The following is a 25,725-nucleotide window of genomic DNA, read 5'->3' as shown; positions in this document are numbered from 1 at the left end:
GAAAAGTGGTTGGGGCTGAGATTCTGAGAGTTCCTGTCTAAATCCAGCTTCCCAAATAACACTGACTTGGTGGGAGGAAATGGTGAGTGATATTCACGATTTCTAGGATTCCCCCGAGAAGAATGAGGGTGGTGAGCACTTAGTGTCTCCTGAGGTTACAATCCACGGAAACGTATGAGTCAGGAGAGACTTGAGTCAGATGTGAGACGGAACTTCCTGAGAGCAAAGGTTACGGGGTTCTCTTGTAAAATGCAAGTGAGCGTTTACGCCAACAACTACTCTAGGGAGACGGATGACACATCCATTGAGTTTATTAAGTTCCTGTAGAATGCCATCATGGTGGTAGATTCTGGAGTTAAAGAATGAATGAAACACAGTGCCTGACCATGGAGAAGGCAGAGACAACGGGACAATTTCAGTATGTTTCCTACTTGCTCAGATAGAGGTATGTCCAGGGGGCTATGGGAGCATGATGAAGGGCCGCTAATTCAAGGAAGGCTGCCTGGAGGTGACGGTTATACTGGGACTTACCATTGGGTGACAGACACCCAGAGGAACACGTGCAGTCAGCGCATTCCAGGAAAGATGGGCATCTATATGAGTTGAAACACACACACACACACACACACACATCCTCGAGTAGAGGAAATTCTTTCAGGCCTTCCGTGTTGGTTGCATCATCTGGACAATGCTACTGTCTCACAGGAAATGTCTCACAATGTCGGTGGCAAAGAGGCACTGAGTTTTCTCTTGTGCATTGGGCATATCCCCTTGTTGCGAGAATCCGGAGGGAGAGAGTAAAGGAGGGAATCCTACTTCACTTGGCACACGGTTCAGTCTTTTAATCATCTTCTCCACTCCAGCAGTCAGGGCACTGCAGACCAGACACATCCTTCACCCTCCAGATCTGACCTATTTGGGGGCTGCCCAGGGCCAGGCTACTCAGAGTCCTAGACAAGGAGTTCACCATGCAGTCCAGGAGGCCACATGGAGAAAGGCTGGGGCCAGGGCTTGTATGCTGACTTGAAGAAAGTAAACCAACTCCTGCCTTCAAATTCTCTAACAGCTACTCTTTGAATTCTGATGGATTATTTTATCCAGTCCATTGTACAGATGGGAAGACTGAGATGGAAGGGCGTGGGGCCACCCTCTAGGTCCTGGGGAAACAATGGGTGGTGACTGTGCTCCTCACTCCAGTGCGGCAGCTGCTACCTTCTCAGACTGGGAACCTCTGCAGGGCGTTTTTCCCAGAAAGAGGAGCTTGGAAATGGCAAGCCAGTTAGCAATGGCCTGTATCCACTGGAAACCCTGCCTACCGGGCTGGCATTAGGAGGCGTGGGGGTTCCCAGACTCCTCTGGGAGGTCATTCAATCCCAGCCATGGCAGCTGGTGTCCTTGGTGCCCTGGACCACCATCAGAGAAAGGAATCAGAGAGAAAACAAAGGGTGCAGCCCAGGCTGCAGACCTGCGCCCTCCACGCCCACTTGCCTGGGGCAGGGCCCAGTGGGGTCGGTGCCAGGCGCTGTGCTGCTTCACCACCCCCTTCCCGGGCCCCTCAGCTCATCTGCTGGCTTTCAGATCTCCAGTCGCAGTGAATGGGTCTTTGTGTGAGCCCCAGGAGCTGGCTGGGAAGAGCCCTGATGAAAACGTTGGGCAGAGATGCCTTCTCTGGGCCCGGGCTCTGCTCGGCATGGTGCCCATGTCGTGGGGGGCGGGCCTTCATCGTGGCACTGCTGTGCGCTCTTTCTGGGATGACTGGGAGAGGTGTTCTGCACCCCTGCCCAGTGAGGTCACAGGCAGGGTCTCAGGGGTTGGCTGTTCCTTGGTCAATTCCCCAGGACTCTTTCCTATTGTGTGTCTTGGCTGCTGTGCGCCATCTGCCCCCCATGACTGCACTACTACTCAAACCAAGAAGCAGTGGGAAATGGTCACTCCCGGCATGCCAGGCATTGTGCTGAGGGGTTTAGCCCATGTCATTAAACCTTCTCAGTAATCCTGTGAGATACCTAACCTGAGCATTCCCATTTTACAGGTAAGCACGCCAAGGCTCAGATATGCTAAGCAAGCAGGTCATTTAGAATGGTGAGTGTGCAGCCATTGGAGGGGTCTCCATTCTTCCCGCCTTCTGACAGCCTTGGAGACGTCTCTTGCCAGACCTTGAGGTCCTGAGATCTCAGGGTCTGTGCTCGGCGACCTGAGGAATCCCCCGTGCTGCAGGGCACTGGTGGGGATGGATCCTGAAAACCTCGTGTCCTTTGAAAGTCGTGTTTTGTTTACTTTTTCACCCCTCTGAGCTTTTATTTTTTTAAAAATCAAAGTTAATGTTTCATTTTATGGGAGAGAAGAAACTCTAGTTGTATAAGAAACAAGTTAGGTGATGATGGTAGGCTGGCAGTTTGGCTAAGGACCTCATCCCCATCCCCAGGAAACAAACACCCACCTCGGATGTGGTGGTCCCTGCTCTGCTGTTGACTGCTCCGCTTTGCTCACTGTCCTCTGGGAGTGCCGGGTAAGGGCTAATTCAGGGGTGTGAGTCCAAAGCTCTCTGGGGTTGGGTTGGAGAGTGATGGAGCTCTTGAACTTTTGCCATGACAGCATAGACAGCAGCAATGATCAACATCATCTTCTTGTAGCTGTGTGGCAGGACCGTCCCCCAATAGCTATAATCCAGAACTCGCCTAGGAAGACAAGCTCAGTGGCTCTTCGGGGGAACAAAAATTTTAACCATGACTTTTAGAGAAGCTCTGTTAGCTGAGCCAAATGAACAGCTGGGAAGGGCTGTGAGTATTTCTCTGCTTGCAAAGAGGTTATAAACAACCTATGGTAAACAATCAAACAAACAAATACAGTAGAAGCAATACAGGTTAGGTCTTCAGAACATCCAAGCAGTGCAGCAAGGGGAGAATGAGGCAAAATGGAACCTTGACCTCCCGAGCTATTTCTTCTTCTCTTCTTTCTTTTCTTCTCCTTTTTCTCCTCAAGAAAAGCCAGCTCTCCTCTCTCCAGACTATCATCCCTACAGCCTGTTCTCTGCTGGCAGTATGGAAGTGATCACTGACTGCTGTGGCCCTGGAAGGGAGACCACTTTACATCCAACTTTAACACACCGAAAAGAGACTGTCTGGAGTTGGAATCCTCACAGTTGTGGGTAGCATGGTCTGTTCTACCACTTGGTGCAAAGAGGTGCTGTCCACCTCTGGCCACTGTTGTACTCCACTCCAGACTCGGTGATGTTTGAGGAGGGGCAGAGGAATTGAGTGACTTTTCTATGCAAATTAGCCTACTTGATTTCTGTAATCTGTAGAGTTCTCTCTGAGGGCCAAGGATCTTTCCTGGGACATGGTTCTCCATTAAACTGCTGCTATCATCATGAATTATGGTCTAATTTTGGTGATACATAGTAAACTCTTATGTTGAGTAACTGAATAGCAGGAGAAATACCCCTCACAATCAAGGTAACAAGTCTGTAACTCACTAAGGTCCTAGGATGTAGCATGTTGAGCAGCCAAGAATCTGAATATCCATCAGTTTATCTTTGAATTTCAGCCCTTCTCAGCTCAAAATGCCGTCATTCTCTGGTGTTTTTCTTGGGAGCCACTTGTTTCTTTTTTTACTTTGCTAGTCTTGTTTCTGAGCATGGAACTCACTATTAAAACAAATAATAAGGATAGTGGAATTCAAGAGCATAAGAGATAATTGAGGACAGACATCGGCAAGGACTTTTTCATTAGGACAAGAGGAACACATGGAGAGAAGCTTTCTTGTATAAGACAAGTGAAAATGATCCCCTATGCTCGGGCAATGTGAAGCTTAAGGAATTCTCTGGATCTTAGTCTTTTATTCACAGGGTAACATGTGAGTCATTGGACCATTTAATCTTTGTGAATAAAGCTCCATTTAGTTGTTGGACTTTGGTCGGTAGTCAATGCAGAATCACTTGTTTGGAATGTGATCAGTAGGCAACCAAGTGTCTCGGGGTTTTTGAAGAGCAGGATGACATGATCACAGGCATGCATTAGGAAGAATAGACTGGAAGTCACATGTCCAGTGAGTTATTAGTGCAGTGCTACTGGTATTAGGAAACCAAAGTGGGAAGACATAGCAATAGACCAGTGAAGAAAAATGAGAACTTCACCATGGATAACTGCAGCAGGAATAAAAGAAAGGGCAAATTCAAGACACAATGGAGAAAGAACAGAGCCTGGCAACTCAGCAGCTATGGAAGGGAGGCACGGATGCAGGAGGAATTTACTATGACACAGTCACTCTCAGACTGGATGGTTTGCAGTGCCCTGGGAGCAACTGAACTTTCTGCACTTTTCTTGCCAATAGACAAGCAGGAAGCCACAGTAGCCTGTGAGCTCTGCAAACTTACCCCTGTAAGCTATCAGTGTGGGTAGGGTATGACTTAGACATAAGGTAGGACAAGATCAGAGTTAGGGTGAGGGGGTAGAAATAGGGTGTATTTCCTTAGGGGATGATGCCATTTTAGGATCCCCATTTCCATTCTTAGGCCTCAACTCTTAATGGGAATGGTATCTAATATGGAAATTGCTTTCAGTTAGTTAAATTCTCTGCACACAAAAATGAGGAGAATGCTGTCAAGAATCAGGAGGGCAAAATTTAACATCACTTTGGCAACAACTTGCACCACCAGCAGTAGCAGGTGACCTTCGGTGTTTTAAATTAGCCCCTACCTTCCCATTTGTCATCATTCCTCTATTCATAAACTCAAGACTACGGCACTGGATTTCCTGAGCTTTAACAGCGAGGTGGAAGGCTTTCAGTTGAGGCCGGTGTTCATGGCTGGCATGCCGTGCCAAGACAGCGAGCATTTGGAAGTGAGTGAAGATGGCATTTTATCAGCTCTCAAGATGAAATCTTCTGATGTGGAACCATCAGACCTAGCCCAGTGGAGTCTCCTGGTGGCCCCTCCAATGAGCCGGCAGCACATTCTCTTATGCTGACATCAGAACAGAAAAAAGTGTAATCTTGATAAAGAAAGCCCAGCCAACCAATGCTCTTTCTTTTGAGATCTACCTAAGTCCAGGGGCTTTCTTCTTTTTACAATCCAGTTTGGTTTCTGGCCAAGGATCTATGGCATCCTCTGCTCATGAACAATTCTAGAGGATTTGATCATATTCCTAATTAAAGTCAAGAACTTGTGCTCTTGTTTTTTTTTTAATTTATTTATTTTATTTGAAAGTTAGAGTTACACAGAGAGAGGAGAGGCAGAGAGAGAAAGGTTTTCCATACGCTGGTTCACTCCCCAGTTGGCCCCAACGGCTGGAGCTGCACTGATCCAAAGCCAGGAGCCAGGAGCCAGGAGCTTCTTCCAGGTCTCCTATGTGGGTGCAGGGTCCCAAGGACTTGGGCCATCTTCCACTGGCTTTCCCAGACCACAGCAGAAAGCTGGATCGGAAGTGGAGCAGCCAGGACTTGAACCAGCGCCCATATGGGATGCTGGCACCACAGGTGGCAGCTTTATCCACTACACCACAGAGCTGGCCCCAAGAACTTGGGCTCTTCTTACATTCCGTTTGTTTTCCCACATTGAACATTGCCCTTAGCCTCAGATGCTGCTTCTCTTCCTGGTATGGAAATGTGGATATCCACTATTCATAACGCATACAGAAAAACTAAACATCCTTGTAGTCGAGCCAGGCAAATTTCAGCTTGTAAATTTTCCTCAAAAGCATGGATATGTGGTTCCTTCCTGTTGCCAAGTCCCCAGTAGGGGCTGGAAGCTTTTGAATCAAGAAATGTGGGGGGCTGCTGGCAGAACCTCCTCTGAGGAGAATTTTTTCCACTTCCCACAGTGGCAGGCATTTTGATAAGGGTGTTGAGCTCAGTCTAGGTTCCTAGAATTTACTAACCCATCTGCAAACAAAATCTGCCCAGATTTCTTTGTCTTCTAAGTTAAAAATGGCGGTTTTTACCTTATGACCTTTTCATTTCTGTTGGATTAAGAAAGCTCAGTTCGGAAGGACTGCTCCCAGTGTCTCTGGACACATGGAAGTCAATCCCCGGTGGGGACGAGCTTGGGTTTCCTTTTCTGGGGACTGTTTTCCCAGAATGAAGAAAGAATGAACTCAGACTCAGAATGTGGACCTCCATGTTGTTGCCTGAGCCATGAATTGATGCCAGTGTCAAGGGCACACCCTCATGATCATGTTGATGGAAGGACACTGTTGGGCTGCTCTTGCAGTTACCTCTCAGGAAGTGCTCAGTGCTCAGTGACGTGCACCTGGATTGCATGGTTCGTGAGGCTATCGATATCTATCTATCTATCTATCTATCTATCTATCTATCTACTTGGCAAAGGAAGAGAGAGAGACAGAGAGAGAGACAGAGAGAGAGGTGGGGGGAGAGAAGGAGAAAGCATCCCTTCCATTGGTTCACTCCCCAAATGCCCAGGCTGAAGCCAAAGGTGGGATCCAAGAATTCAATCCAAGTCTCCCATGTGGGTGGCAGGAGTACAATTACTTGAGCCATTACTGCTTCTTCCTAGGATCTGTAGTAAAAGGAAGCTGAAAACGGAGGCAGAGCCAGGAAATGAACTCAGGACCCTGATGTGGGATGTGGGCATCTTCTTCTTTTTTTCTCTCTCTCTCTTTCTCTGTTTTTTTTTTTTTTTTTTTTTTTTTTTTTTTTTTTTTTTTTTAAGATATATTCATTTATTTGAAAGGCAGAGTTACAGAGAGAAAGAGACAGACAGACAGAGAGGTCTTCCATCCACTGGTTCACTCCCACATGGCCACAATGGCTGGGTCTGGGCCAGGCCAAAGCCAGGAGACTGGAGCTTTTTCCAGGTCTCCCACATGAGTGCAGGAGCCCCAACACTTGCATCATCTTCTGCTGCTTTTTCAGTCACATAGCAGGGTGGTGGATCAGAAGTGGGGCAGCCAGCACTCAAATCAGTCTCATATAAGACACGGGCACTACAGGGGGCCCCCATGGATAATTTTTAGCTTCAAGCTAACTATGGCATTGCTTGACAGGCTGTCATTGCGATATCCCTCAATGTATTCCCTTAGGCTAAGGATGGCTCCAGAATAGTTCACATTCTAATGTTAGCATAATACAAAACCAACTGAGGGGTCGATGGCGTGGCACAGGGGTTAAGCACTCGCCTGTGACATTGGCATCCTGTATGAGCACTAGTTTAGTCCCGGCTGCTCTGCTTCTGATCCAGCTCACTGGTAAAGTGCCTGGGAAAGCAGTGGTGAATGGTCCAAGTCCTGGAGTCTCTGCCACCCACGTGGGAGCTTGAAGAAGCTCTTGGCTCCTGGCTTTGGCTCCAGCCAAACCCCTGCCATGGAGACCATTTGGGGAGTGAGCCAGAGGACGGAAACGCCCTCTTTCTCCATGTCTCCCTCTCCTTCTCTCTCTGTAACTCTGCCTTTCAAATAAATAAATAAACCTTAAAAAAAACCCTGAAAAGTCATGGTGTAATAATTTCCAAGTCAGAAACAACTTTGGAGTAATCCCTTCTGAAGCTGGCTTATTCCTGTCCAACACCCATCCCTTATTAAAGAGAAAATTCACAAGTCAGCTGCATACCGACTCCATCTTCTTCCCAAAGCCAGAACTTACAAGAATGTTATTGCAGTGCTGAACCCTGAACCTAGTGAAAGTTCAGGCCTGCGACAGGATATAGAAATTCTGCTAGCTTGAGACCCCAACGGACTTGCCCTAAGAGCCTTTCCAGCCCTTTCTCAAGACAGTTTTGCATGGCGCTGACTCGGCGTTATCTCATCCCGGCTTCTACGCAGGATGAAATGCAATTGAGCAATATGAAGTCAGGGTGAAGGCTGGCTGTGCCTCATCTCTAGGTTGGGAAAAGTGTGCTATGCCTACTCCACGTTGGTGTCGATGGGGAAACATGCCCTAGGTGTAGGCAGCTCATACACCACACTGGCCCCTGCTTTCTTCCCGGCGGGAATGTAAGCAGATCTCTGAAGAAACCACGGGGCTCAGCAGTTTCAGGGCTTGTTGTAATTGGCCTGGCCTGAAAGAATCCAGCAAGCTGTACCTGTGCCAAGGAACGCGCAAGTGCTTCCCCGAAGAAGAGGCTTGGGGTGGATGGAAGCAGCTGTGCTCATCTGTGAACCCGAGGCGGAAAGCAAGGCGGGTACAGGAGTTGGGAGGTTGGAGAAGCGTCTAGAGGCTGTTTCCTCACTTAGCCACAAAGGGAGGCCATGTCTACGGAGCTGGTCAGGCCAGGCAGGGTGCTCGGGATCTAGAAGAGGGGAGGTCCTAGTAGGTGGCTTCCTCCTTCCATAAAGCCCCCTAGCTCCCGGGAGGGGTAAGCTGGGTCTTCCTGCCCTGCTGGGCTTCCCAGCAGCTGCTCAGGGCCTCCACCCCCTTCATCCAGGCCCTGGGGCCTGAGGATCTCTCTGATATCCTCAAGCCAGAAGGCACTGCCTGAGGACTGACTGCTTCTGCCTCTCCCCCAGTGACCTGCCTGCGTCTCCCTTCTGTCCGTTCAACAGGTAAAAGTAGGAACGCCCTTGTAGCTATTGTTTTCTCCAAGGCACCCTATAAGCCTGTTCAGGTTTTACACCTGCCTGTTCTCCCCCTGGGATTCCGTGACCTCCTGGAGAGCAGGCCCAGTTGTCCCAGTCTGGTCCTGTTCCTAATGCTTGCCGTGGGGTTTGGCCCATCAGAGTTACCAAGCGAAGACTTGGTAACTGACTGGTGATCCTTCAGAATACTCAGGGACACTTTATAGCATGGCATTTGATGAAAGTGTTGATGCTCTTTCTGTCATACTCCTGAGCACAAGAGGTCAACACTGAACATGGTCAGATTTTTCTGATGAATTAACAACCTTGCGGGGCTGGTGTTGTGGTGCACCAGATGGAGCCACCGCCTGTAGCGCCGGCATTCAGAGCCATCTCAGAGGGTTGGCTACTCTGCTTCCCATCCACAGTGAGACTCTTGGGAAAGTAGCCGATGATGGTGCAACTACTTGGACCCCTGCTGCAACATGGGAGACTGGGCTCCTCGCTTTGGCTTGGCCCGGACCTGATTGTTGCAGCCATCTGGGGAGTGAACCAACACATGGAAGGTACCAGATCTCTCTTTCTCGCTCTGTCACTCTCTCTCTCTCTGTCTCTGTCTCTCTCTCTCTTTATCACTCTGCATTTTTGGAAAAAAAAAAAAACACAAACAAACATTCTTTTGTAGCCAGGAAGGTGCCTTTGGGTGCTATGCCCTGAAAAGTGAGCTAAGTCCGAGAAATGGAGAAACAAATTCTACGGGGAGCTGGCGTCGTTTCTGTCTCCTCCTACTGGGAAGGGCTTCCAGGGCCTCACCTGCTCCTGTCCACTCAGCGTTCCCCTGTCCTCGTGCCTTGTCGCGGCTGGAGACGCTGAGGTGGGCTTGAAGACAGCCCGCCGCCTCGTGTCTCTCTGCGGTCTGTGCGCTCACATCTCCCCTTCTGCTCTCATCTTCGTCCCTTTGCCTTCATCCCTGAGCTTCACCTTGGGCCTTCTCCACCTTCGCCCTCGCTTCCTCTGCTCAATCTGAGGTCAACCTTGTGGCCCTCTTCTCTCGTTTGCTGCCCTCGCCAGCTGTGCATTCCTGACAGCCCTCTCCTGGCATACAGGAGGCAGGTGCCTCCATGTGCGTGCCGCAGGCCACTCTGCCCGCAGTCCCATGGCGTTTCTTTCTTTTTTAGTAGCAACCTTCACTCCCCTTGTGCTTCTACCCGCTCAGCCTACGTGGGAGGTTCGCACTTAGGTGCAAAGATGGCAGAAGGGAAAATAGTTCCACCGATGTTTTTTACGGGAATGTGTGTTGTGAGTGTGGCCCCTCAAAATGGCAGTGGTATTTTTAAAATGTGCTGTAATTGTAACTTTTCAAAGTCCCATTGAATCTTGTCATCCACCTTTCTCATCTGAGACAACGCTGAAGGTATCACTTTCTTGGCCTCTGTTTCCTTGTCTTGTGGATGCACTTTGCCTGTGTAGGTTTTGCTTCTCCTAAACCCCATTAAATCATCTACAAACAAATGGACTCCGAGTCAAGGTCAGAGATCAGGCGACCACCCAATCCTGAAAGACATGGGAGGAATTCAGACAGGTGTGGGACTGGAGGAGCGTTTGACAAGATGATTTCTAAACAACCAGGGCTACTTAGAGGTAGATAGGAGAAAGAATGTCTGGTGTTCAGTTGCACAGAAAGGTGACCATAGACAATACTGCACTATTTTTTTAAAGATTTATTTATTTATTTGAAAGTCAGAGTTACACAGAGAGAGAAAAGAGAGAGAGAGAGAGAGAGAGAGAGAGAGAGAGAGAGGTCTTCCATCTGCTGGTTCACTCCCCAATTGGCTGCAACGGTCAGAGCTGCGGCGATCCGAAGCGAGGAGCCAGGAGCTTCTTCCGGGTCTCCCAAGGACTTGGGCCATCTTCCACTGCTTTCCTAAGCCATATCAGAGAGCTGGATTGAAAGTGGAGCAGCTGGGACTCAAACCGGTGCCCACATTGGATGCCAGCACTGCAGGCGGCAGCTTTACCCAATATGCCACACCACCGGCACCAATATTGCACTATTAAAAACAATTTTAAATGTTTTTACCATAAAAATAATCAATAGTTGAGGAGATGGATGTGTTTACCCTGAGTTGAGCATTGCACAATGTATACATCTATCAAAACATCACAGGGTACCTTATAAATATCTATAATTTTTATGTAGTGATTATAAGCTTAAAAATTAGTGGTGGGCATTAGGCGTAGAAGTTAACACGCTTCTTGGGAAGCCCATCTCCCATTTGGGAGTGTCTAGATTTGAGTCCTGGCTTCATCTGAATTCCAGCTACCTTCTGATGCACACGCTGGGGGGCAGTGGGTGAGGGATCATCAAGTAGTCAGGTTGCTGCTACCTACCTGGGATACCTGGATTGGGGTCTTGGCTCCTGACTTCCACCAGGCCAACTCCAGCTGCTACAGCCATATCTGGAGTAACCCAGCAAATGGGCACTCTCTCTCTCTCTAGCTTTCTGATTTCAAATAAATAAAATGAATACATAATTTTTAATTAAAAAAAAAAATCTGGGATGCTCCTTAAACAGATCGCGTGGGGCTGTAAGAATTTTGCCATTTTCTTTGTGTTTTCCCCCATACTGAAGGGCAGTTGCCCCACCTACAGGTGCCTGAATCTTGGAATTACCCAAAATAGTAAAGCAGAAGTTGTATTTCAGGGAAAGAGAGGAGAAGTCAGCCCCATGCTTTGGCTCTAGACGCTTGGCCAGTGTGTTAGACCACAGGGCCGTCCACAGGAGGCAAAACGTTCCAGGTGAGGATTCCACACGTTTCTTGTGTCCACTTTCTCCTTTTGCTCCCGACGGGCTCTCCTCTTGGTCACAGACCCAGAGCTTCTGAGAGCTACCAGGGCCCCCAAAGGTGGTTTCAGTCCAGCCCGGGACAGAGACAGCATTCTCCAGACAGGAAGTGACCTTTCCAGCACTGGCCTGAGCTAGCCACATATTTTTCTTACAGTGAATCTAAATGCTTTCTCTTTGGGGTTTCTCCCCGTGGGTTCAGCGCTGTTCCCTGAAGCCAGGCAGACAGAGGGAACCCTGTCTCGCTCCTGCAGAGAGCTCTTTGGCTATTTGAAGACAGCGTTCCCAGAGTTGCACCCTCCTCTGCCTCAGTATTGACAGTTTTCCAAATTCCTCGCAATATGGCTTCAAGGCTCTTCCATACTTTGGCTACTGCATCCCAGCATCCTCTGGCTTGCCTGTCATCAACACAGGCAAAATGAGACGAGCAGGAGCTCCTCTGGGCAGTCCAAACAGGAACAAGGCTCTCCTTCCTTCCCCACTTACCGTCCTGTTTCTCACCCATGGCCAGAGCCCTCCATGTGCTCCCTGGGAAGTATTTCAGGATTGGGAGTCCATCTCTAGCCCTGGGCCTATCATAGAAGGCCCACAGTGTTAGCTCCACCCACACAAGGAGGAATCTTTGGGTTTGCAGTTTTCCTTGACTTTTCTGCATCCTTGACTCTATTGTTTTGTATTTGTCTTGAGTTGTTAACAAAATATAAGTATCTGTAGTGGAGTCTACCTCTTGCATATTCATCCCAAAGTCCATAAGTCTGGAAAATATTTACTCAGCCCATTCTCAGTAAGCCTACAAGGGGTTTTTAAAAGTTCCTGGGAAACTGGAAAGAAAAAAAAATCAGTTGACTTTGGTGCGAAAAATGTGAATCCATGCAATTTTTTTATAATGCGAAATCTCCATGAATTTTTTGAAGATCCCTTCATATTGATTGGCTAATCATCCTCATCATCGTTAGCATCAGCTTAACATCATCACTGTCCGGGTGCACAGCTGCTTCTATGGATAAAAAGCCCACGAAGAAGCTGTGGTTCTTAATAAGTGGAGATTTATTATTTACTCCAAGTTGAATCTTGCGTATGGTTGGGTCCAAAGCTGCCACCAACATCAGGGACGTAAAGGAAATTAATCAATACCCGTGGGAACTGGTTTGAGAACTGGCTTGCTGAACACAATAGGAAGTATCATCGATGGGCCCACGACCCCTGGCCAGAACCCTTTTCTCAGGGCTGCCAGCAGAGGCCAGTGAGGAAGTTGTATGGGGTCATCTGAGCTCTGAACACAAACAGATGTAGCTTTGATCCCTATCTATGACCTCAGTTTCTTCATCCATAAAATGGAGCTAACCTAATTTCACAGTCAAGATCTCAGCAGCGACCCGATGGCAAAATGACATCATGTGTCACAAAGCAGGCGGTAGCCTCCGGTCAGTGCCAGGGCACTGTGGTCATTCAGAGAAGTTTCCTTATTCAGGTCCCACTCACCAGGCTGGTCAATAAAGAGCTTCCCGCCGGCACCGCGGCTCACTAGGCTAATCCTCCGCCTTGCGGCGCCGGCACACCGGGTGCTAGTCCCGGTCGGGGCGCCGGATTCTGTCCCGGTTGCCCCTCTTCCAGGCCAGCTCTCTGCTGTGGCCAGGGAGTGCAGTGGAGGATGGCCCAGATGCTTGGGCCCTGCACCCCGTGGGAGACCAGGAGAGGCACCTGGCTCCTGCCATCGGATCAGCGCGGTGTGCCGGCCGCCCCGCGCTAGTCGCTGCGGCCATTGGAGGGTGAACCAATGGTAAAGGAAGACCTTTCTCTCTGTCTCTCTCTCTCACTGTCCACTCTGCCTGTCAAAAATAAAATAAAATAAAATAAAATAAAGAGCTTCCCCTGGGCCTGTTGGTTGCTTCCTTGGTATTGCACACGATGAGGAGTTGTCTCCCAAAGGCTCAGTCTGGGTCACGGCCAGTGCACTGCCCAGTGCTCCTTCATGGTGCAACTCATTGTCTTGCACTAAGGGTGGCCCGTGAGCCTCACTTTCTCCTTTCCACCAGGACAGGAGGAGGTCAGGAAACCCACACTCCCATCTCAGCTCCACTGATGGCTTTTCTGGAAATCATTTGGCTGCATGAGCCTCTGATGCTGTTTGGAGAAAGAGAGCAATATATTTGATGTCCTACTTGCCTGCCAGGGTGGGAGAGGATGAATGAGACTGTATCTCTCTGGAGAAAGATAGTTTGTGGACACCAGCTTGTTCACAGCAAGGTGGGGAGTGGTGAGCTGCCAGGATGCCCGCGCGGCACCGGAAGCTGGAGTGGCCACCCTGGCCAGAGCATCCAGGAGACAGGACGGGCATCATGCTTTAGTCAGACGGCGGAGCCACGCCTGTCTCCCCAGAACCGCCCTGGGTGAATGTCCGGCTTTATGGTGCCTCCGTGCCAGTCGGGGAATCGGACACGAAGCAGAGGCCAAGGGTTACCAATCACCAGCGCCCAGACAAAGCCCGGGCTGTGCGAGCTGATTACTCATACCTCACTCACCTGCGCGCCGCAGTCCCCGGGCACTGAGAACCGTCTCCCCAAAGCAGTGCCCTGATTGACCGCGGAGACCCTCCACTCTGTAACTCAGAGCGAGCCCACGCTGGTGGCTGGAGACTCACCCGCCAGCGTGCTCGCCTCCTCCGGGCCAGGCACCGTCCCAAGCGGGCTCGGCCTTGCCATGCCTCGCAACTCCCACAAGGGGGAGCCCCCGGAGGGCAGCTGGGGCTGCGGAATTTTGGAAGCGCTGAAGTTTTCTCCTCCTGTCCTGTAGCTGGTTTTCCCTCACCCCACTGTGAGATTTCTTTGTTGCAATGTCGGGGTCTGAGATAACACTTCTGGAGGCTGCAGGCGAGAACCACAGCTGAAACCATCCTCTATTGTGTGTTGTTGTTGTTGTTTTTTTACCAGCCTGATAAACTACGGAGGCAAAGTAACAAAGAGCTTGAAGATACACGCACAGCGCACAGGCCCTGGACGGAGGCTGACGGCGTCAGACACTCAGAACCAAGACATCCCAGGGGCAGCCGGGAGGTGCCTGTGGCTGCGGCGCGCAGGTAGGACCCGGGAGAGGCTGGCCAGGGGGCTCAAGGGGTGGGGGCGGGAGTGGGGTGGGAGGAGTAGATGGAACCCACACGGAGGTGTTCAGCAGAGATGAACCGGGGGGGGGGGGGGGGGGAGCAGTGCAGAGAGGCCCCAGGATGGAGGGAGAGAGCAGTGAGGAGCCCTGGGGGAGTGCAGGGATAAAAACCAGAAATGGTTTTTTGGGTGTGGTGCAAAGGGCTGACCACGCGCAGGCGAGGGAGGGATTGGGAACTGCATCAGAGACTTAAGTTGGTTTGAAGTTGGTTCCAACTTGGCCGCCCCAGACGCCTCGCAGGACAGGAGAGGACAGAAGATTGACAGCGAATGCTCAGTTGCACAAGAAAATTCACAGTGAGTAGGTGTGCCCCACGGTGGCTCCCGGTCTGTAGCCACACCTCCTCCCCGCTGGGACCTGAACTGGAAGGGATTCTGGCGGGAGGGCATTTTCAGGTTTTGTCCCTTTGAGCTGGTTCACACTTTCCCTCTCGTCTTCCACGTTTGCCCCAGGTAATGGCCCAGGAGTCAGAAATTCTTCCTTCTAATCCAAGCCTTGCCACTTATTGGCAAGATTAGCTAAAGCAAAGAAGCATCCGAGTTTCCTCTTTCTTTGTCTATGAAAGGGAGATAATAACATATTACTGATGAGCCTTACAGGATTTTCCCGAGGTTTGAATAGTAAGATAATGTGGAGAAATGCTCTTAATAGGTTATAATTGCTAGCTAAATAAAAGATGGCATTAATAATAATTAATCAGTTAATAGTTCCTTCCCACTCTCAGCAGGGGATTTGCCTTGTAATCTTTGTAGGAACTTCAAAAACTCCATGGAAAATAGAATTAAAAGATAAATTTATTGTGGTATAAAAAATTTGGAATCTGTGCATGTGAGAGGTATTTGGAAATCACGGAAAACACAGATAACAAAAAGATTATGCCAGGAGTTCATCTTTTCTTGCACCAAAATAAATTCATCTTTTAATTCCATTACCACAGTTGTTTTTTTTTTTTTTTGAAGTACTGTTTTCTGTATCTAATTCCACTATTTGTGGGAAATTTTGAATACCCCTCCGTGTTTCCTTGGCACTTCTTAGAGCACCCACTTCGGCAGATAAGTGGGAAACATTGGTTTTTTTCCCTCTGAGCCACTGTTAAATGTTCTTTTTCCCTGTTTTGGATTCATTTTTCTATTTCTGAAAAATGCAGCTCATGATTGATGGTGTCTTCTTGGCTATCCAGGAAAGTGATTTGTCTGTGTCCTGGGCCCTGCTGCTGGCGTCAGTGTCGCACACACCTCAGGCACATGATCAGACTGAATGTGCTTGGGAGAAGCTCTGTTCATAATGCCCACATTATATTCCCTGCCTGCAAAGTGTTTCCTGGGTCACTTGTCACTTTGTGATTGAAGTGGTTCAGCCAGAAAATGGCTCAGATGGGGTGGGCTGGTAGAACCTTCCCTGGAAGACTGAGAGTGGCTTTGATACCTGCAGACACAGTCACGGTTCCCTGGGGAAGACGACGTAGAGTGTGGGCAAATCTCTCATCTTCTCTTCTCCATCTGTCAAATGTGGCTCTTGCCCCCCTTCCTTCCTGCATCCGCATGTATGAGATGTGATGAGTACATGGGATTGTACTTTGCATGTACTAACGTTGTAACTCTACACGCGCTATACCAATACAAGGAATCAATACTCGGCCACATGGTTCTTACTGGGGATTTACCTGTATGTCACAATCTGAATTATTTCAAAAGCTGACTTTCCCCAGATGTTTATATGCTTTTCTACTTTTCATATCCACCAATCAATGGCTAAATTGAGTATGGAGAAAGATGCTGTTTTAGGTCATATGCCTAATCACCTTCAAAATCCTATCTCAATCGCATGTGTAGATGTACAATGTGTACATGGATCACTTGTGTGTTTCTAAAACCATTGAATACATAGAGGAGGGCTTCAAAAATTCATGGGAAATGGAATTTTTTGAAAGACAAGTTTATTTTGGTGCAAAAATATTTTGAAATCCATCCATAGTGTTTTTTTAAGATTTATTTATTTATTTTTAAACTTTTATTTAATGAATATAAATTTCCAAAGTACGATTTATGGATTACAATGGCTCCCCCCCCATAACGTCCCTCCCACCCGCAACCCTCCCCTTTCCCACTCCCTCTCCCCTTCCATTCACATCAAGATTCATTTTCGATTCTCTTTATATACAGAAGATAAGTTTAGCATACATTAAGTAAAGATTTCAACAGTTTGCTCCCACACAAAAACATAAAGTGAAAAATACTGTTTGAGTACTAGTTATAGCATTAAATCTCAATGTACAGCACACTGAGGACAGAGATCCTACATGAGGAATAAGTGCACAGTGACTCCTGTTGTTGACTTAACAATTTGACACTCTTGTTTATGGCATCAGTAATCACCCTAGGCTCTTGCCATGAGCTGCCAGGGCTATGGAAGCCCCCTGAGTTCACTGACTCTGATCATATTTAGACAAGGCCAGGTCAAAGTGGAAGTTCTCTCCTCCCTTCTGAGAAAGGTACCTCCTTCTTTGATGACCCATTCTTTCCACTGGGATCTCACTCATGGAGATCTTTCATTTAGTTTTTTTTTTTTTTTTCCAGAGTGTCTTGGCTTTCCATGCCTGAAATACTCTCATGGGCTTGTCATGAGCCCATGAGCCGGATCCGCATGCCTTAAGGGCTGATTCTGAGGCCAGAGTGCTGTTTAGGACATCTGCCATTCTATGGGTCTGCTGTATATCTCACTTCCCATGTTGGATCGTTCTCTCACTTTTTTATTCTATCAGCTAGTATTTGCAGACACTATTCTTGTTTATATGATCCCTTTGGTTCTTAGCCCTATCATTATGATCAATTGTGAACAGGAATTGATCACTGGGACTAGTGAGATGGCATTGGTACATGCCACCTTGATGGGATTGAATTGGAATCCCCGGTATGTTTCTAACTCTACCGTTTGAGGTAAGTCAGCTTGAGCATGTCCCGAATTGCACATCTCTTCCCTCTCTTATTACAGATTTATTTATTTAAAAGTCAGGGTTACACAGAGAGAGAAGGAGAGGTAGAGAAAGAGAGAGAGTATTCCATCTGCTGGTTCACTCCCCAATTGGCTGCAACAGTTGGAGCTGCGCTGATCCAAAGCAAGGAGCCAGGAGCCAGGAGCTTCCTCCAGATCTCCCACGTGTATGCAGGGGCCCAAGCACTTGGGCCATCTTCTACTGCTTCCCCAGGCCATAGAAGCCTGGAAGTGGAGCAGCCAGGACTTGAACCGGCACCCATATGGGATACTGGCACTGCAGGCGGCAGCTTTACCCACTATGCCGCAGCACCGACCCTGATCCGTAGTGTTTTTGTAATACATTTTCCTTGAACGTTTTGAAGACCCTTCATATATACATTCCTCCTCCTTTTAAGATGTACTTATGCTCAATTTAGTAAAAAATACATGCAAATATATATTTTAGCAAAAAACGTACACCAGCATTCACGTAGCCCACTCACGTCGAGAGCAGAGTTAGTGGGGAAGAGGAGGAACCGAATGATCGCCGTATAAGCATTTCAGCTATTTTAGAATCTGGAAGTGACCACAATATACAATTCATGTGGTTAAAAAAATCATGGATCAATTTCTTCCCCATTCCTAGTAATGAATATCAATAATTTGCTTCTTCTAAACAGTATGTTAGTAGCTTCAGATATTTTGAAATGAGTTTTTAAAAATACATTTGCAACGTCAATTATTTTGAATCTCATTTGAAGCAATTAAAAAACATCCTGACATTTAAGGTGATATTTTTCCCAAGTAAAATAATTATAAATAATACTAATTATGAACAAATCATTTGGTTACTCTCAGTCTGCTTCAACCTTTAAGTTAATAAACCAATCCATTAAAATTCATCTTGCTCAAAGGACCAATTTGTTTAAAAAAAATGTAGCGACCTTTCACCATAAGTGTGATTGATATTTTCTTTAACAATAATCAGAGCTGTCTTTCCCAGAAGAGAGTGTGGTCAGTTGGTGTAGAAAAATGGGATTCTTTTGTGCCTCTCACTCGTATTTCTTAGATAGGCACACAATGATGATGGTGATGACAAAGATGGTGATGATAATGTACCAAATTAAAACTCTAAGTTCAAAAAGTAACTGGGAAGGCTGGAAGGCTGGCGCTGAGGCTCACTTGGCTAATCCTCCGCCTGTGGTGCCGGCACCCCGGGTTCTAGTCCCAGTTGGGATGCCCAGTACTAGTCCTGGTTGCTCCTCTTCCAGTCCATCTCTCTGCTGTGACCCGGGAAGGCAGTGGAGGATGGCCCAAGTGTTTGGGTCCCATGCTACCTGCATGGGAGACCGGGAGGAAGCACCCGGCTCCTGGCTTTGGATCAGCGCAGCGCCGGCCATAGTGGCTATTAGGGAAGTGAACCAACAGAAGGAAGACCTTTCTCTCTGTCTTTCTCTCACTGTCTATAACTCTACCTGTCAAATAAAAAAAAAAAAGCACTGGGAAAAGATGTCTGAAAATCTCAGGGCAATTGCTTACAAAACCCAACAATAGCATTCATCATGCCAGAAAAAGAGTTTGAGGTATTCCCCTCTGCCTCTGGTGTTTCATTCTCGCCAAAGGTATAAGGCAGGGATTTGCCAGTATGGCCCATAGGTCAAATCCAGTCTGGTTCCTATTTTGTAAATAAAGTTTTATTGGCATACAGTACATCTATTCAGTTATGTATTGGCTATGGTTGCATTCCTATTATAAAGGATGAGTTGAATAGTTACGTCAGGGATTGTATCGTTCATAAAACTTAAAACACTTATTATTGGATCCTTCCAAAAATGTTTTCCACCTCCTATTGTAGGATAATGAAAAAAAAATAGTCATCTTTGAATTTACAACAGCAACTAATATTTGAGCAGCACTTTAGACTCTGTTCACGTTACACCAGGTATCATTCTTCTCACTTAACTGATGGAGGGAGTGCAAATTCTCTAGGGCCAATCAGCTATTAAATGGAACCAGCAGGATGTGGCCTCTGAAGAGGAAATGGCTGCTTCTGGGAGAGCAGTGGAGGAGACAGCTCTGAACCAGCAAGAATGGCTGCCCAACTCTTCCATCCACCCAGGTGCAGTCATTGCCAAAAGACAGTGGGGGCACGAAGCTCACAGCATACTGTTCCCTCTTGATCTGACCTTGGCCTGGGTGATTTTGACCTTGTCTGTGTCTACATCCTCCTTCCCATAAACAGAGCTATACTGGTAAACAGAAAGGAAAGCAGAGTACTTAGCCATCAAACAAAGCTAAGCTTTATTGCACCAACTCTCATTTATCCACACTGAAAGAATGTATCTGCCTTGAACTTGGTGCTGTGGCACGGATACTCCAAAACACCAAAGAGCAGAAAAAGCCTTTGTTTGGAGGATATGCTATATTTTTTAAAATTGACTTTTTGAAATAGCAAATCTGCTTTTAATTAAGTTTCTTTGTATTCAAGTTAATATCAAAAGTATATTTTTCCCCTCTGAGCTGTGACATCTACTAGTAAAATAGGCCACAAGGTGCTAGACAGCAGGAGGAAGGTCTGCCTATGAGATTGACAGATACAAAAACACTTGTTTTCAGGGGCTAAAGATTTTCTTAATTTTATGTTTTCTTGGAAAAGAGGTGAGGGATAAAATAAGAGAGATAAGAATAAGAAACTCTGGAGCCGGCATTGTGGCATAGTAATTTAAGCTACCTCCTGTGATGCCTACAACCCATATGGATGCCAGTTTGAGTCCTGGCTGCTCCACTTCCCATCCAGCTCCCTGCTAATGTGCTTAGGAAAGCAACAGCAGATGGCCCAAGTGCTTGGGAGACCTGGGAGTAGCTCCTGGCTTTGGTCTGGCCCAGTTCTGGCTGTTGTGGCCATTTGGAGAGTGAACAGTGGATGAAAGACCTGTATCTCTATCTCTCCTTATCTCTCTAACTCTGCCTTTCAAATAAATAAATAAATCTTTTTAAAAAAAGGATAAGAAACTCCTATATTGAACCATTCCCAAAGATTCCAAGCCTAAGGTAAAGATTCAGTTAATTGAACAAATGCAACTTTCTATTCAACCCACCTTTATTTTAAATGTCCACTTTGTCAAGCACTACTAGGAGTTAAAGGAGTATCACATTGAGCAAGATTCAGCTTCTTCAGGAAATTATTTATTAGAGCAAAAACACGTGCATATGTTTATTATATACATTCAAAATAAGCAGTGGGATGGGAGTACAGAAAAATCTGACGCCAGCTCCAAGTAGAAGCTATTATTCCTTATGGGACAACCACAGATGATATGTATTGTGGAGGAAGTGGCATTTAGTGAGATTTGAAGGATCCGTGAGTTTTAAACACTGGGAAATGGAAGAGGGGTGGCATTCCAGGAGGAAACAGAGGGAACAACATCACAAAGCACGGGGTAGGGTACGTGCGTGTCCCCAGGACGTCATTCCTTCTAGCTGGAGCCATACAGTTGGTGATGTGGGAAGGGAGGAAGATACAATAGGTAAACCAGGTCAGAACCAGATTCTTGAGGCCTAAGATTACAAGTTAAGAAATCCGGTCTTCACTCTATGGGTGATGAGAGCCATAGACTGTGGGCAGGAGAGTTATACATCATACCTCTGGTTTGGGAAAGAATATCACAGGTGTTTGAAAGGAACTCGGAGGTGAGACAAAGAGGGTGATGCCTTTGACTTGTGCACAGTTGCAAGAGTGCTCCTCTGTCATGACCCTGACTACTGCAGGTTACAGCACTGGATGAGGGCTTTCTGAGGGCATTTATTTAATGGCATGCCAGTGGCATTTACTCATAAAACCAAAAAGCCATTGGGGCCAGAAATAGGGGTTTTGGTTACTTCCCCAGACAGGATGCAATGCGGGTGATTATACTTGTGATTCACTGAGGCCAGGAAACAAATCCTCCACAAACACCCCCTTCCCCTTCCCCCTTCCCCCTGCCAAAGCCCAGTGACTCATGGGTTTTTCAGTTTGATCCGTAGAAGGCTCTGGAGTTGAGGCAGAATTTGAGGTGTGAGGTTAAATCATGAGTCTTTAGCATTTTTTGTTAGAGGAGGAGGGTTTTTCTTTTCATTCTTTCCATCACTCAAGCAATAAGCATTTGTTAAACTCCTCTTCTGGGTGCAAAGAATATGGTATCACAAAATATAGCTCGGATCTCAAATATTGCCCAGTGTAGTTGTGAAAACAGATATAGCATGAGCAATAAGGAGAATGTCCTAAAGTATTATAACAGGAGAATATAGACAGTGCTCAGGGGCCAGAGGGAAGATACATAGCTACATTGGGATGTAGCAGGGGTGCCGTGGGAATGGGGCCACAAAGAACAACTACTCAACTTTCCTCGCTAGTTATTTCAGCCAGTCATCACCAAGCACGCCCCAGGTGCCAGGCGCTGTTCTAGGCATGAGCTTTCAAGCTTTTGCAAACTTCCGGTCCAACGTGAAGACTTAACATATTCAATATATCCAGGAGCCAATTAAACACATTACCCTCAGGGAGTTTCCATTCCTGTAAAGGAATATTTCCAAGAGCAGCAGCTAGCATCTTATTTCAGTGAACAGAAATGAAAGCAAAAGAAGCAAGACCCTAACCCTCTTGGAAAAGAACGAAGAAGGAAACTTTAGGATTGACAGGAGGGCTTACCAATGGGCCTGCCCTAGGCTGGGCAAGTTTCTGTCCCACTCTGGCTGGAGTGGGCAGACATTCTTCCTCAGGGATTCATAGCACTTGGAGAGTCCCCAGACATTCTAAGTTTGCAGTACCTATCAGGCAGCTGGAGTCCCTGAATCGGGGCTCTGACCACAATGGTTTGGACTCACTGATTGCATTTCTGTATCTTCAGTTTGAGTGTTTTACAATGGCCCAGTGCCATGAAGATACAAGCTTCAGACACTGGCTGCTGCTTTTGCTTAAATACTATTCAGGTCAAATTCTGTAGCAGCCGACTGTGGCTTGGAGGTCACACTTAATTCTTGTTTTTTCAGGTTGTCTAAAATAACCAGGCCATGAGGTGGTTACTGTTATGGTACACATTGGAATGGGGTTTGACCTATATAAGGAAGAGAACTGGGACAGAAATAGCTCTTCTGCCCATCACAGGCTTGGAGAGATCCAGTATAAGCAATCGCAGAATCACAGACCTGGAAGACACTCAAGGTGACTTAAGGTGATCCTGGCCCCTGCCTCTGGGCACATACATGCCTGTCTGGGAAGTTAGTATAAACTCTTGAGCTCATTATTTTAACAAATGCATAAAAATGTACCATCCTGAATAGTATAATTCCCTGCAGGGCAGTGATGCTGCCTCGCCTTGGGCAGAACATCTTTGAACTTCATATTTTATAGATCTCAGAACCTGCAGCATATTCTTTTAATATACTTGGCAGAGAAAATCATTGTCTTTGGAGTATGTTTTGCGTTTTCAAAAGTATCCAAATGTCATACGCAATTGGTCTAGCTTGATGCGGGCATTTTTTATTAAGAATTAATTTAAATGCAGCTATAAAATTCTGAGCTGGTGTTTTTCTTTGCCTCATAACTGACTCAAAAGAGACTTACCAGCAATTGCAAAAGTAATAAGTACATATTCCCCCAGATGGCCAATTTGATGGTATATGAGTTCTGGTACGTCATACTGGTTCTCAGTCGGCTTGGTGAACTGTGTGAGGTCGAGGACCTCGACTTACTCATCTCAGAATACCCACCTACCATAGGCGCTATGTGCTGAGTACGTTAAAAAGCAGTAATGCCACTTGCTTTGTAATCATGGTGTGAATAATTTGATCATTTTGAATTTGCCAAATCAAATATGAACCCTATGATCACCTCTTACCTTGAGGGTACTTAGCCACTAAACCACAAAGAAAGCTGGTTGTGGTGGGTAGAACGCTGTCCTGAGAAGAATGCTCAGGTTCTGGTGTAAACTCTGTTACAAGTAAGATGGGTAGCTTTGGGAAAGGTGCTTAAGCCTGTGTCTCCATCTTCAGATACAATGATTGAACTAGATGATGGGAAACGGTTCCATTTGAGAAAGCAAATGGGGAGTAGCTTCTTTGTGCCTATCTCTATGCATGGGAGGACTCCTGTATTTGGGAGTTACGGAAACCTAGCTTGATCTAGTTAGGTTCAATAACCAAACTCTAGGAAGAACAAGGCACATGAGGCTCTAGAGGTGACTACAATCAGGGCCCTGGGCGTCTTGTGCTTGGCGTCTCTTCCTGTACCAACTTCATTCATTCGCATCTGCTTCCTCCATGCCCCCTCCTGCCTGTGCTCCCAGAGACCCCAGCACCCACCTGCCCTAGGGAAAGTACCACCTTGCTTCTCATGGCCTCTTGATGCATTTTTCTCTCCTATGAGACTGCGAACTCTTCAAATGCACCAACTGCCTTAACTGGTTTTGCGGACTTTTTTATTCAATTATTTATTTATCAATTATTGACAGCCTATTAAGTGCTCTCTTCTCAGTCTCCAGGGGCAGTAATATCAGATTCATGTGCCCCAGCTGACCAAACCCAAAGGGAAATGTATGAGAAACAGACATTCACAATGCAGTGCAGCGTCATGAGTCCTTTGCAGATGTCAGTGCTAGGAGTTATAGGAGCGCACAGGGGACCCTCCTCCCTAAAGCAAGACAGAGAGACATGGAAATGGACCCCTCCTGGCCTGTGCCAAGTCTATTGACTGTGGTTGTGTAGGGTGTGGAGGGAGAACGTGATCTCTGCAGTGACAGTATGGTATGAGAAGGTCAGGAGATGCCCGTAAGGCTTATGTGTGAGTGGAATAGACAAGACAGAAACACAGGAAATAATTAGAAAATAAGAGAGTTTCTCAGCCGGCGCCATGGCTCACTTGGCTAATCCTCCGCCTGTGGCGCTGGCACCCCAGGGTTCTAGTCCCGGTTGGGATGCCCAGTACTAGTCTTGGTTGCTCCTCTTCCAGTCCAGCTCTCTGCTGAGGCCCGGGAAGGCAGTGGAGGATGGCCCAAATGCTTGGGTCCCCGCACCTGCTTGGGAGACCAGGAGGAAGTACCTGGCTCCTGGCTTCGGATCAGCGCAGTGCTGGCCGTAGTGGCCATTAGGGGAGTGAACCAACAGAAGGAAGACCTTTCTCTCTGTCTCTCTCTCAGTCTATAACTCTCTCTCTCTGTCTGTCTCTCTCTCTCTCTCACTGTCTAACTCTGCCTGGCAAAAAAATAAAAAAAATTAAAAAAATAAGAGGTTTCCAATAAGTACTGATTTTACAGCATATGTGCTAGGAGTATTGAAAGGGTTAGGGTCACTATTGACTTATCCTGGAATTCTCTCAGAGAATTTGGTTTTTGGAGGCCAGCATTGTGGAATAGCAGTAAAAGTGGCCTCCTGTCATGCCAGCCTTCCATATGGGGGCCGGTTCATGTCCTGGTCACTCCACTTCTAATCCAATGCCTGGGAAAAGTAGCTGAAGATGGTCCAAGTGCTTGGGCCCCTACCACCTACATGGGAGACCAAGAAGTTTCTGGCTCCTGGCTTCAGCCTGGCCCTGCCCTGGCTGTTGTGGCCATCTGGGGAGTGAACCAGAGAATGAAAGATCTCCTCCCACCCTCATTTGGAACTCTGACTTTCAAATAAATAAATATTTTTATAAAGAAAATGTAGGTTTTTGTCTCACTTCATGACGAGCTGGCAGTGCTAAACCTGAAATTGGAAAGTCCAAGTTTCAATCTTACTCTTCCAGGTATTAATTTGGTGACAATTTCTCCATCTCTATTTTGTGGGTCTTAAAATGAAGATATTAAGAGCAATCTCTGAAAGTTATACTGAAGATAAAATAAGGCATGTAATTGAAAGTACTTAGTAAACTGTAAAGTATTAAACAAACACCAGGAGCAGGTGCTTCACCTTGTGGTTAAGATGTCCATGTGCCACATTGGAGTACCAGGGTTTGCGTTCCAGCTCTGGATCCTGACTCCAGCTTCCTGACAAGGCAAAACCTGGGAGGCAGCATTGATGTCTCCAGTAATCCACCCATGTAGGATATCTGGATTGCACTTCTGGTCAAGCCCAACTTTTCTGGTAAGCTTTTGAAGAAAGGGAACCAGTGGACAGGCTCTCTCTCTCTCTCTCTCTCTCTCTCTCTCTCTCCAGTTCAAAAATAGTTATTCTTTGTTTTTAAAAGTTTACTTATTTATTTTTATTTACATGAAAGAGAGAGAGAG

At 46.9% G+C, this 25,725-nt stretch overlaps 1 protein-coding gene across 6 annotated transcripts in view; it reads left to right on the top strand.

Annotated features, from left to right (window-relative positions):
• The window catches only part of LOC138843476 (uncharacterized), a 223,981-nt gene that overhangs the window by 153,193 nt on the left and 45,063 nt on the right, over positions 1-25,725 (top strand). For 4 of the 6 annotated variants that reach the window (XR_016235189.1, XR_016235185.1, XM_070047382.2 and 1 more), the window contains one exon: positions 14,284-14,429. Coding sequence is in view for 2 of the 6 variants with exons in the window: in XM_070047382.2 (XP_069903483.1) it covers positions 14,284-14,429 (146 nt within the window). In the remaining 4 variants the exon portion in view is untranslated. Of the gene's footprint in view, positions 1-14,089; positions 14,168-14,283; positions 14,430-25,725 lie in introns of those variants that run through there. The other 2 variants (XR_011378221.2, XR_016235195.1) reach the window with 1 other exon arrangement.

The sequence above is a fragment of the Oryctolagus cuniculus genome, chromosome 1 (assembly GCF_051225735.1).
Source record: "Oryctolagus cuniculus isolate XC-2025 breed Fujian yellow rabbit chromosome 1, ASM5122573v1, whole genome shotgun sequence".
NCBI classification, from domain to species: Eukaryota; Metazoa; Chordata; class Mammalia; order Lagomorpha; family Leporidae; genus Oryctolagus; species Oryctolagus cuniculus.
This window is presented reverse-complemented; position numbering and strand designations above follow the sequence as displayed.